We start from the raw sequence: 12,904 nt of genomic DNA, 5'->3' as shown, positions 1-12,904 counted from the left end.
ACGGTAGAATGTCAGTGGTAGATTCGCACGTGGCTGTGAGGAATGTGGGGGTTCGAGCAGGAATCAAGATAACGATTCGAGTAGGAACGACATACGGCAATGGATGGGCAGATTCCAGGTTTTGGGATAGATTGCACACAAAGCTGGGAGCTGGTGAAATCAACTACGGGTGCAGCAAGAGCCAGCGCAAGCGACCCACACGTAGAACGCGGCGGGTGTTTGGATGAGGATGAGGAAACGAGGCAAACACAATGCAATTGCCTGACGCCCGCACTGCCGATTACCAAATTAATTGAGGGTTGGTTTGTCTTTTCTTTCGGCGACGGCCGGCAATAAAGCGACTGGGTGAAGACTTGGGACGAGGTTTTGTCGGCTCGGGTGGACGCGAAAGAAACAAGCCGGCAGCGAAGAGCACCAAAAGACGGAGCTGGGCGAAAAAGAAAAGCGACCAAAGAAAAGCAATTATGGACGATGCTGACGGTCGACGCACAAATTAAAATCGATGGGGAGGGGACTGCTGGACAATGAGCGAGGCGACGAGCATTGTTGTCCGGAGCGACCAACACGACAAACGGGGGGGGTTTGGATGGGGATGGTTGTCGCGCAACGCCCACGGGAGGAGTCGCAGGGAGTGCCTGGTCTGGGGAACAAGAGCTGGACAAGCCGGCAAGCGGGCTGCGCTAGAGTCGACGACGCAGCAGGACGACGATGCGAAAGAAGCGATGAGAACAGAAGAACAGCAGAACAGGAACAGCGCAGTGCAGCACGGCACGGCACAGGAGTTACAGAACAGAAACAATTGCAGGAAAAGGGAGCGAGAGAGAGGGCGAGGCAGGTGCAGGCGCAGGCGCTGATCTGGCCGGAGACGCTTGCTGCGTTGGGCTTGGCTCGGGGCTCCATAATGGGTCGGCGAGCGGTGGTTACTCCTTAGTGCAGTCCTCGTACTAGTACCTTCCGTGGCTAGCGGGCTGCCCGCCGCGGCATGTACCAGTACCACCACCACAGTCCTCCTGTACTACGGCCAAACATCGCATATCATATATCACATCTATATTATGCCGGCCAGCCTGTTCCTGTCTTCCAAGGCCCTGATCACATCTGCTCTGCCACCAGGCTATTCGGTGATCAGCAGCCAGGACGACGCCCCTTGTTAGTCCATTAGCCTACCTTTGCGAGCCAAGGGCGGGCTGGCTCTGATGATGCAATATTCCCTATCTATCCAACACTGAATGTTCATCATATCGAGTACTGACACTATCGAGTTTATTTCTCCGAGTTCTCCTGACAGTAATATTCGTCTAGTCGCATTAATACAATAAGTTAGCATATAACGAAACGGTCTGACCGGTGGGGCTGCTCAACCACGGTTCGCCGTCCGTACCTGCTCAAATCTGTGAATCCGGCCACGACGGTCCATGGAACCATGCCGCTAGGATAGATCGATGAATTCTTACTTTTTAGTAGCTTCTTATACAGCGTAGAATACTGGAATAGAGAAGATCCGCCTCGCTTATACAATTATACAGTAGTACTCTGTAATAATCACCGCCTTGAACCTGAAACCATGACCGACAACAACGGCTTAACCTGGTGGGGATTCCCCCTGACTAACAAGATTAGTAGCAGTCCCTAGATCTGGAGAACGACTTGTGAGGAGCTGGTTATACGTAATGACCAATAATACGTAACCCACATTCCTATCTGTTTCATTATTAAATAATAAATAATAAATATTAATTGACGTCCAGACTGACTGGAGATATAGGCAGATTGATTGCACTACAGCAACGGTGGGGGTCCGTTTAACAGTACGTAGTCTCAAATTAACCATCACAACAGTCGCCAGGGTGTCACATTCAAGGCTAGCCGTGTGGGGATGACCCTGGTCAGTCTATGTCGTACACATCCAGGCACGCTGTCTTGTACAACCCGTGTCATTCACTTCTGTACCCCAGCCACAGCAGTACAACCATAATAGTCGTGATAATAACAACGATCAATCAGTCGTAAAGCAGGTACAGCCTCGATGCCGACGCATGTGACATGTTTGGGTAACAAATAATATTATCAAATAACAGTACTTGCCGCGTCCTACTACTGATTAGGACACGGATTAACAAGCTGAGCTTATGCAAACCATCTTGCCCGGCCTAACCGGTTCAGGGCACGCCACATTATGTAAGTTGGCTATCGTAATCAGCCGTCGTTGATTGCTCTCTTGTTGTTATTATTGCGACAGAGTACTCTGACTACCTGTGGAGGACGCCATCTCGTATATACTCAGAGTCCTAATTACAATCCGTCGCAACATACAACATAGATTATCCCATTATTCAATGATTATGTTATGATGTACATGTTATGATGTTGACAATCAACCTCGGCATTGCGATCATCAATATCTCGCGCCACCGGAAATAACAACCAGCCCATTGGCTCGAAGATAGCAAGCAGAGAGCCTCAGCCCAGCGATGCATGCGCTGCACAATGCTCATCATCTTGACGCAAATTATGATTCGACAACCGTCATTGTACAGGACATGCGTCCAAAACAGGCTTGGAATCGTCCGATGCGTTGGCGCTCCACTAGCCAGCCATTGAATACCCACACCTCCAACTCGTTTATGCTATAGAGATGGACTGATCGCTTTCATGATGGCATAGTTGTTTGTTGACAATGGAATGTCAAGCATGGACTGATAGTGAATTGCGAGTTGTTCTTTGTTCAGTGGCTTACGTCAGCCTTATATACCACGCTATCAAAATAAGACAACCCCATTGCTTGTTTCAAGTTATGGATATGCCCGGCACTTCTCCAACTTTATATACCGTCGAGGCGTTGATGTTGGTCGGCGATTTGGTATATAGAACTAGGTAAGTCAAACGCTGCTATGATTATTATTATTCACTTTGATAATCGACTGCGTGGGTCAATCATTAATCCACACACTGTCAACTATATCGATTATTTGAACTTGATAACAGTTGAATTTCTGGGAATACAACTAATTGGTTATGTGCCCTTGGTTTATAACTCATTTCAGTCTAGCAGGTTCGCGGTTGGTTGTCGGTTGTCATCATCGTTCCCTTATAGAATACCCTGAATACTAAACAACCGTAGAATACTAAATCTATCATTTAGCTTAGCCAGTGCCTACAATAAAATTTGTTGATTCCCGCAAGCAAGGGAGCTCAGCTTATCCGCCTCGTGGTGATCGATCTCCTTCACGAGAGGTCGGTCTACCAAATTGAGCTCGTATGCAGCCCCCGCAGTGATTTTCGAAATGCTTGAAAAGTTCTTGTTTGTTTATTCTCGTGAGCTCGCCTCAGAGACAGAACGTCTGGATAGATGTTGAAGGCACATAGAAATATTTTACTTTCACGGTTATTTTCTACGCCCCTGAGAGCTGTCACTAATCCTATTTAGGTCTTGAGAATTATCTTTTTCTTCGATTTTGTTTTATCTTATTTTGAATTTTACAAGATGGAAAGGAAAATAAAAGATAAAATGAGAAACATAATACAACAAATCATTTCTCCTTGGTAATCTGTATTTAGTTGTTCCTATTCTACAACACATGGCTTCATCCATTTAAGCACTCAGCCTCTCTTCAGAAAAGCCCGAGCATCAACAATGGTTTCCACCAAGGGATGATACTTCGGACCCAGAATGTTTTGCGATTTAGAAATGTCGACAGTGTAGACATCTGAGGGGACTTCTGCTTTCGCAGGGTTTCCAACGGGCACCAATTAATTATTCGACCGATTCGGTCCGTTCGAGACCCATACTACTTTCTCTTCGATACCTCCTGACATACGCTTAAATCAGGTTCTAATCAGGAACACTGGGGGACAAGAAACGCAAGATTATATTTGCTGCCATCTCCCTCTCTACTCCAAAAGTTTAAAAGGAATCTTTCGGATATTAACGCCCAGCAACATTTGCAATATTGCGTGTATGCTATTCTCTATATAGAGAGAGCTAAAAGCCCGCAGATATCCTTTTTATTTCTCACCATTCTTAAAAAATTACCTGCTGGCTGAGAGGATTAGAAGAATACTAAATAAGTGTCAATAAATCCGACATCAGTAGCTTGCTTGATATGTATTGCGACAATGTATACAGCCTGCCTACCTTCACACTAAATATTTCCCATTTTCACTCTTCACGTCAGCAACTTCCATGATATCCGTATCAGTATCCGCGAACGCCGTGTCGCCGAACGCAACCGCAATCTCCTCAAGGGTATGGTTTGCTGTCTCGATGTAGTAAAAGTGTACCAGGCCGGCCGAGACGAGGCAGAAACCCGCAATCACCAGGTAGAAGTACCCATGGATGGCGGAGAAAGCGTCTGGAGAGACCATACCAATGATGAAGTTGAAGATCCAATTGCTTGTGGTAGCCAGGGCCATTCCTTTGCTCCGGCCCCGGAGCGGGAAGATTTCGGCTGGTAGCAGCCACGGCATCGGGCCCCAGGTAAATCCGTAGACAATATTGTACAGCATGACAAAGGCGTATTGGCTGTTACTTTTGACATGTACACCCAAATTAGCTTGGGTGAGGGCGCAGACAATTCCTAGCAGTATAGCCATGGCGAGACCTGGTTGATTCTCGCTAGTTAGCTGCAATACAAACCCATTTTTCCCTTCCCGGAGAAACCCCATATAAGAACTCACCTCCAAGGATGAGCAAAGGCTTCCGGCCCCATCTGTCCGCTAACCACCAGGTGACGATTGTGGCAGCCGTATAGGGAAGAGCATTTGCAGCAGTGAACAGGAGGGATTTACGATTGTCAAATCCAGCAGATGCGAGGGTGCTAGGAAGATAAAAGGAGATGATATTGATTCCGTTCAGCTGTGCGAACATTTGCACCGTAATTCCAACAATCGTCCGTTTGCGATATCGGGTAAACATTTCCTAGTAATCCGGTGTCAGCCTTTTGAAAAAAAAATTGTCAAATGACATAATATTTGGCGAGGAGGCGCTACCTTCCAAGTGGACTTGCCCAGGTTGGTTTCATAAATGACTGCCTCTTGGATCTCGAGGAAAACCTGCTGAACATGTTCTGCTTCTGTGTCACCGCCGGAATGCAAGTCTGCAACCGTCTGTAGGCTTTCTTGCATAAATCCATTTTTCGCCAGCCACCGCGGGGTCTCCGGGAGGAAGAAGGACATGCTTAACAACACGAAAGAGAGAGCAATTTGTATGATAAACGGACCCTGCCATGACATTGCACTTGGCAACAAGAAGTTAAATCCGAAGTCCACCCAGCAAGACAGCATATATCCTGCGATCAAAAAGGTGTACTCGATCCCCACCATCAAACCTCGGCGATGTGGCGCAGCAATCTCTGTTTGGATGATAGGCACGGTCATGGAGAGGAATCCTACGCCCAACCCTTGGAGGGTGCGACCTGCGACGAACGTTGCGAACCCCGGTGCAAAGATTTGAATGAATGCACTGAAGAAGTAGATGAATCCTCCAATGCGAACACACTTCTTTCGACCGATCATGTCCCCGAGTCGGCCTGCTATGAGCGCTCCCACAGCTGCCGACGCTTGTAAGCAAGCAACAGAGATCCCTGTGATCGAGGGATCGACCGAAGCAGTCGTCCCGTCGGCTCCTCCGTAGTCTTTGAAGAAGCGAGATACGAAAACAGGATTGACCAACAAGCCGGACATGATACCTATCAGGTCAGCCGGTATTCTTATGGCATGTCAACGATTGCTATACCAGAGTTATACCCAAAAAGAGCATCTCCCAAGCTACCAAAAGCACAGGTTGCATAGAGCAGCGCCGTGCCTTTAAACGGATACCGAGCAGTAACTTTCTTAGGTTTGATTTTCTTCTCCAGCCAGCTTTGTTGTGCTGCGACCTGCGTGGCGACGGCTCGAGAACGGTTGCTGATGGCCGCATTGTGCGCTGCGGCGGAAGTTTCTCTACCACTCATGGTGCTGAAGAGGAATCAATCAACGAGGACGAAATTGACTATGTTTTTGACCTTAATTTTTGGGAATATTGTTGGATTGAAAACCAAGGCTGGGGGACAATAGCTTTATTTCTACCCCAGATATTCATCCTATGGGGAACCGTAGACTTTTTCTCCACGAAGACCAGGGTCCGTGGTTCGGAGGTATACCACGCCTCCCACTGATAGTATTTGGTCAAATCCCTGACAAAGGCTGTCAGCGTCAAATTCGTCAATTTGCGTAATTTAAGAGTGGGCCAGACACAAGATTATACCAATAAAACTCTGAGAGATTTTCTCAGCGGCGGCTAACAATCGAGTCTATGCCTGACAGTGGCTCTCGATCTTATATCAGTGGGCTTCACCGCGTAAATTTAAGGAATTTTACTGACTAAAATGGTATAGCCCCTTTTATAGCTTGTTAGCAAAAGGGGGTTTGACCTAAGGCCTTGAAAATTTTGTCAAATCTGAGAAAAATTTGTGTCATGTCGGGACCCAACCCTAACATCTGGCGCTCCGAGTCTATTTGCCTTTTTGGGGAGAGTTTGTGTTACGGAACCGGGAGGGTCGCGTTTAAACCCTTCAAGGTTCCGAGTCGCGAGGCATCGGTTCCGGTGGCGAAAATCACCTCCACCCGGCGGTTCTAGGTCTCGGTAAGGAGTGGAATGGCGAGGCGGAAAACGACCAAAGAAACAAAACTTGATGCTGGAATTTCAAGGATGTTTAGGTCGACGGCATACACGGGGTAGGTCATTGGGAAAACGGGCCGATTCCAAGAATCATCCGGTGGTGATCGGACTCGGGCTGAAGAGGATGAGTGGTAGACATTGACGGTTCCATGTCCCACTGACTCACAGTTTAGCGAGCCGAGTATACTTGCTGGGTTGAGCAGTCATAATATTATAAAACCTGGGAAATCTCGTTTTGCTTCTTCAGAAAATCCAACTGCAGGCATGACTATCGCTAAAACTGCCCAAGTTAGTCCCAGTCCAAATGAATGCTCTTGTATTGCGCCTGCTGACTCCCAGAACCGTGTAGGCTATCAATCAGGCCTTTGTACTGAACCCCAGTGGCTTATTTGCCTTCGAAGAACGCAGTATACCCATCCTCCAATCAGATCGAGATGTTATAGTTCAAGTTATCGCAACCGGCCTCTGTGGTTCAGATGTGAGTGAGACAGCTCCATCTTTTCCCCATTTTCCCATTTTCCCATTTTTATTGTTTTATTTTTCATTTTTCTTTGATACATGGGAGACCAATAAAAGCACGACTGCGTATAGGTGCATTACTGGCAACACGGCCGAATAGGGCCACATATCGTCCAAGACCCTATCATTCTGGGCCACGAGTCAACCGGGGTCGTGGTAGAGTGCGGAAGTAGTGTCGAGGGTCTTACCATAGGCGACCGTGTCGCCCTAGAGCCTGGGATCGCTTGCAACACATGTAGTCGTTGTCGTGGAGGCCGCTATAATCTCTGTCAGGATATGCGCTTCGCCGCCACACCCCCCTACGACGGAACACTGTCCACCTACTACCGTGTACCTGCAGAGTGCTGTTATAAGTTACCACCACATGTCTCCTTGCGAGACGGCACCCTGATCGAGCCTCTCAGTGTAGCCGTGCATAGTTGTCAGCTAGCAGGCGCGATGCAGGAGAAATCTGTGGTAATATTCGGAGCAGGGCCAGTCGGCTTGCTCTGCTGTGCCGTTGCCCGCGCCTTCGGCGCATCAACAGTGGTTGCTGTGGATGTTGTCCAGGCTCGACTCAGTTCCGCGCAGAAATATGGCGCCACACACACGTACCAAATGAGCACCAATTCCACGGACAAGAATGCGGCAGACTTGTTGGCCACGGCTAGATTGGAGACAGGAGCTGATATTATTCTGGATGCAACAGGTGCAGAGCCCTGCCTAAATTGTGGTATCCTCGCCCTCGCGCCAGGAGGCACGTTCATTCAAGTTGGATTGGGGAAACCGAATCTCTCAATTCCGGTGGGCCAAATCTGTGACAAAGAAGTTGTATTCAAGGGCAGCTTCCGATATGGGCCGGGAGACTTCCAACTGGCCATAGGACTGCTGAACTCCCGTCGAATCATCCTGGATGGCCTAATTACTCATGAATTCTCTTTCTCCCAGGCGAAGGAGGCGTTTGAAAATGTCGCTGGTCGAACCGGCATCAAAAGCGTCATTTTTGGGCCAAGCGTGGATGAGAATTTAGCCAGAGCATCGCTGACTTAAGAACAAATTGCTTGTTGCTGTAAATAGTGTTAGAAGGTCTTCCCAATTACAGTTGAGGAAAAACCTTGCAGGTTCAACTTGAATTTAGAAAGCTACATATCCGCTCCATTCCACGACATATCCCATAGCCAATACAATCCATATTCACTATCCCCGTTAGTAGTATTTTCTATCGATCCTGAAGCAACATTAGGGTCACTCCAGTCATGCAGAGCTGACAGCTGCCATCGGTCATCTGGCCGCATGTTTTCCTGAAGGAGATCATGAGGTTGGTGGCTGTCGCTACGGACGGGCATATCGAAAATTCGATTATCTCCTGGAGGTAATGCTAGAAAAAAAAATATAAGGAATTAGCAAATTCGATATCCACCCAAAAAAAAATTGGAAAATTGGAAAGGGGCTCGCTTACCATATTGTACTGATGCCAGGCTCTCATTCAAGCGATGAGCCATGCTGAGGTCCGGGCATGCTTGTCCTCCTTCCGGGAGGTCAGATACGTTCAACGTCGCATCGAGGGGTAGTCGGAGGGTATCTTCCACCGACATGAAAGAAGGGCCTGCCAGGGTTTGGTGACTCTGTTGTTGGGTCCTTTTAGTGATCGGAGCCAGTATCGCCTCTGATTCCCGCCGGAGGAGTAGTACTACAACGTTCTTCAATACGGTAGTGCTTTGCTTTGACAATGCAGAACGCCTTCCAAGAAGGTCCTGCAGACGTAAAATGCGGGTAATCGTACGCTTCACAACCTGCGCTGTATCCGAAAGAGGATCTGATAGAGCCATGATAGCTAACACAATCGCCGCATTGAATAGGTTGATGGCGAGAAAAGCAACTCCGTGGCTGTCCGTAGCAAGTTGAGCAAGGAGGGGTAGTTCTGTCACTCGCGATGTTCTCAAGGCTGCATTCCACCAGTGTACTGGGCTTTCAATGGGCACGCTTGGCGATACAGCTTCGAGAAGCAAGTTTGGTGAACTGGATGCAGCGGCAGTTGAATGGCCGAGGGGGAAATCTACATTACTCCTCACTGGCGAGTGACGATCGCTTGTCGACAAATAGTCAACCTGCCTTGCTAGCAAAGGCCTGTGGAGCACAATTAGAATGCTGTCGTAGGTCAACTGTAGCGATAGAGACTGTAAGGTATGTGCTCTCACGCTTAGCACGCTATGGGGCGAAAAATCTCGCTCGAGGTCTAAAATCAAGCTGTCAGGGAGCTGGCTTCGCCACCTCTGGATGTTTTCAGTGGCTTCTTTCACCAACGCCAAATACGTATCTCCGGCCAACTCCTTTGATGACCCGGACGTTCGCGAACCGAAGACAGCTTCCAGGGCTCTGGATGCCATTAGATAAAGACGGTTCAATTCCCTCTGATATGTAGAATAGCAGACAGTATGTCCTAGTTCTGATCTGGGAGCGATAAAGTACGGATTTTCTAACACGTCAGCTGGCATGGAGAGGTTGCAATCCTTGTCGTTAATCCCTAGCGGTCTTCCATATGTGATTGACGCAAATCGATCCCATGTGTAGATCGTCCACCACACGCGTTTCCTCTCCTCAATAACCTCAAAATCCCCCTTCGAGGGTTCTCGGTGCAATCCTGCAGCTTGGGAGATCTTGATGGTTGCGCCCAATAGCGAAAAGGAGAGATTAGGACGGCCATGATAGACGTGGTGTGACCCAAGGAGAATACAGATCTGGGCTGCCGTGACTGAAGGCTGGTCCATCAACTCCAAGATGTGCGACTCGACCAATTTGAACAGGTCTGCACTCCAGGTAAGCCACTCATTACCATCGTCAGGCGGGCCAGTGAGATTCCGATGCGATCGGTACCATGCCCCCATCCCGAGCATGACTGCCAACAGCAAAAGAAATGGTTTCTGGGAAGGATAAACGAAGCCATCCGCGATAGAGTGGAGTTTATTTCGAAAGTTCGGTTCATAGACCACGAGAGAGAACCAATGAACCGTATCAAAGTACTCCTCCAGCAAAACATAAACCAGCTCCATTGAGGGCAGTTGCTGACCGAGTACCGAAGAGATGGGTAGCCGTTCGCCGACAGCTGCTGTGGACTGAGCGATAGCACTGGACCTGGCTCTGTAACCGGGGATGGCGGATGTGGCCTGTTCGTCCATGTGCTGCCTACCGAGGTCAAATATCTTCTGAGCAATTCCCACAGCAGACTCTTCTTCGCCATAGTCGATTGATGGTTGTGAACAATGAAAGTCAGCAGATACGTGATCACTGTTGCTACCCGCCAATGCCTCTGAAAGCCGGCTCCCAAGGTGACTGATACCTTCCGGCTTTTTGGCAGAAGTTGCCGTCAGGTAATTTGGCTTTCGTTGGCGGTTCCCCAGATTTCTTTTGCGACTGGTAGGCATTAGCTAGATCAATCATCAAAGGCAGCAAGCGACCGAAATATGCAGCCCGACCGCTAGACTTACTTTCGCAAGCTACCTTGCCGCGTCTGGCTTACGGCGAGAGGTCGGCAATCAACTTTAGCTCGTGCACAAAGAGAGCAAGGCCGGAAGGGATCACACTACAAACAGAAAAGAAGAACTCGTGAGAATTACTGATGAGCACGAAGCCAATGAGGGGTGACAAGGGGGTTATTACCCGCGTTTTCTGGCGACGACACCTCTCGCATGCGCTTCTGACTCGGGTCGGCAGGGGTGAGCGGACGTGGTTTACATCTCTGCTTGGGCTTGAGCCTTGCTCTGTACTATATTCTAACGTCGGATGCTCAGCCGTCATGATCTGGACAAGGGGCGTTACGGACAAACTCCAATGATGGACGATCAGAGATACGATCGGACAGAAAGTAGAACTGATTTCCCCTCAGAGCTAGTCCTATTTGTTAGGTTGGGGTTAAAACATGGCCAAGCGGGCAGCCTAGTCTATAAACAGATTAGTGGGGGAATTGCTTAGTATAAAAATGTTTAGATTTTACAAATTTTTATTAATACTTTATAAAGGTTTATTTAAATATAATCTGTAACGGGGTGGTACGAAATGTTTCACGACTAAATGCGGTTTATTTTTTGTATTCATAATACAAGTCCTATATGTAGTGCGTCACGTTGGCCCCTCCTGGAACAGCATGAACTATATTGTCTCTCTTTAGTTATTATTACTCAGATGGTTCCAAATCTATCGTCATCAACTTGGGAGATTATCCATGGTGTGATTATGAGTAGTGAAGTCACTACCTTCAGATGGCGAGAGCTACTGAGTGCCATTCAAGTACAATTAGAAAACATCACTCGAACCTACGGCTATTTGAAATGTGACGGCAAACATGGACGTTCACAGAGTCTTACACCAGTCAAGGCTCTTCGCAATCTCCTTCTTGAAACCCCCATTTATTCCGTATTGTCACATAGAGTCATTATCGTTGAACCGCTTTGAGTTCATACCATGGTTCAAGGCCAAAAGATCAAGGATCAACTAGATCAGAATGATTAATTGTTTTCAAGTGGATTGCTCTACGATTGGATTCCTAGGTCGATACTATCGAGGAATACTTATTGGGGCATCTTAACTCAATTTCTCCCTAGGTTCCAGCTGATTACATCATTCTGTATTCCTTCAAAGACCACTTATGCCATTTACTTGCGATCCTGACCTGTGCGTGATGAAAGCCTTCATCATGCCAATCTTTCAGGTCTGACATTGAAGAACATACTGCTAGATCGGACCAGTATTTCTTACAGTTCTGCCACGCCTCCTTTTGGGATTTATATGCCCCAATAACGAATATTCCATCGCATCGATCTATGGATAGGTACACTAGTTTTGCTCCAGCTTTTGCCTGGTCGGAGTATAAGGGTTTCTCCAAAACCTTGATCCATGGAGATCCTCCACGGGTGAGAATCTCAAGAGTCCCCGTAGGATTCCACGTCCTTTTCGTAGCTTTGGCTGTCGAGACAGCTTGGCCAAAGAGGCCTCTCTTGTCCGATATTTCGTTTGCCTTGATGCCATGCTGTATTTCTAGGTATTTCAAGGCTCGGTTGTTTGCGTCTACTAATGACGAACATACACTCTCAATCACTTCAGAGGGGTGCATGATCTGAACTACGTAGGCATGGTAGGGCGGTGTTATTAGTAACGAGCTATCATTTCCAACGAATTCCTCTTTTGAAATTTGTTGGTCTCTGCGGTTCAACTGCGAGCTTGAATCGGCTTTGATTAATGGAGGTTTCTCTGGTCTCTCCGCTTTTTTTGTACCTCTTGAGCTCTGATCGTTCTTTTGCGTTGGTACGTGGTTCTGCTGCGGGAGGTCTTTGTGGTTGTCACTTTTTTGTGACTTCGGCCGATGTCGAAACCGCCTTTTGTGAGACTTTGAATTATCGGTTTTGTTCTCATCCGAAGCCACGGTATATGTATACCGCCGCTCTGTTGAATGTAGATTTAGCCTGCTTATTAAATCCGAAATCTCTTTTTCAGCCATGCTGAACGATAGTTACGAAGGCCAGCTGCAACAAAGCAGTGATGATAAAATGGGTTTGAGTGCTCAATCAATAGTGTGTAGATTAGGTTTGCGATCTTTGAAATTTCAGAAAAACAATCCTGATGCAAAATCGCATCCTAGAGTATAGGACAGTTGTCGAATTTAAACCAGACAAACAATGTAACACAGGTTGCGGGGCTATGAAGATGGACATGCAGGTTTGTCTCAGTAACTGGGCATATCTGAAGTACGATACA

The 12,904-nt window shown here is 47.6% G+C and overlaps 5 protein-coding genes across 5 annotated transcripts; 2 read left to right on the top strand and 3 right to left on the bottom strand.

The window, feature by feature from the left end:
* Positions 1–944: 944 nt before the first annotated feature.
* BGW36DRAFT_376851 (uncharacterized protein) lies at positions 945–1,299 on the top strand. The gene has a single exon (XM_046215940.1). The coding sequence runs from the start codon at positions 983–985 to the stop codon at positions 1,160–1,162; it is 180 nt and encodes a 59-aa protein (XP_046073316.1). The 5' UTR covers positions 945–982; the 3' UTR covers positions 1,163–1,299.
* A 2,838-nt stretch (positions 1,300–4,137) lies between these two features.
* BGW36DRAFT_396505 (putative MFS sugar transporter) lies at positions 4,138–5,951 on the bottom strand (the record flags this gene model as incomplete). The annotated part of the gene is made up of 4 exons (XM_046218173.1): positions 4,138–4,601; positions 4,678–4,918; positions 4,990–5,687; positions 5,735–5,951. The coding sequence occupies 4 exons, from the start codon at positions 5,949–5,951 to the stop codon at positions 4,138–4,140; spliced, it is 1,620 nt and encodes a 539-aa protein (XP_046073315.1).
* A 971-nt stretch (positions 5,952–6,922) lies between these two features.
* Positions 6,923–8,206, top strand: BGW36DRAFT_396504 (chaperonin 10-like protein; the record flags this gene model as incomplete). The annotated part of the gene is made up of 3 exons (XM_046218172.1): positions 6,923–6,946; positions 7,020–7,136; positions 7,250–8,206. The coding sequence occupies 3 exons, from the start codon at positions 6,923–6,925 to the stop codon at positions 8,204–8,206; spliced, it is 1,098 nt and encodes a 365-aa protein (XP_046073314.1).
* A 92-nt stretch (positions 8,207–8,298) lies between these two features.
* BGW36DRAFT_293487 (putative C6 transcription factor) lies at positions 8,299–10,951 on the bottom strand (the record flags this gene model as incomplete). Its single annotated transcript, XM_046211004.1, has 4 exons — positions 8,299–8,534; positions 8,616–10,567; positions 10,642–10,736; positions 10,814–10,951. The coding sequence occupies 4 exons, from the start codon at positions 10,949–10,951 to the stop codon at positions 8,299–8,301; spliced, it is 2,421 nt and encodes an 806-aa protein (XP_046073313.1).
* Positions 10,952–11,765: 814 nt separating this feature from the next.
* Positions 11,766–12,762, bottom strand: BGW36DRAFT_406730 (uncharacterized protein; the record flags this gene model as incomplete). Its single annotated transcript, XM_046219011.1, has 1 exon — positions 11,766–12,762. Exon 1 carries the CDS (start codon positions 12,645–12,647, stop codon positions 11,766–11,768), a length of 882 nt encoding a protein of 293 aa, XP_046073312.1. The 5' UTR covers positions 12,648–12,762.
* Between the last annotated feature and the right edge of the window lie 142 nt (positions 12,763–12,904).

This window comes from Talaromyces proteolyticus (assembly GCF_021365285.1).
Source record: "Talaromyces proteolyticus strain PMI_201 chromosome Unknown BGW36scaffold_5, whole genome shotgun sequence".
In the NCBI taxonomy this organism is placed as follows: domain Eukaryota; kingdom Fungi; phylum Ascomycota; class Eurotiomycetes; order Eurotiales; family Trichocomaceae; genus Talaromyces; species Talaromyces proteolyticus.
Note: the sequence above shows the minus strand (reverse complement) of the source record. Positions and strands in the feature narration are given on the sequence as shown.

Excerpts from the sequence above, each read along its gene's own strand:
- BGW36DRAFT_376851 (XM_046215940.1), top strand. The coding sequence starts at position 983 with ATGTACCAGTACCACCACCACAGTCCTCCTGTACTACGGCCAAACATC.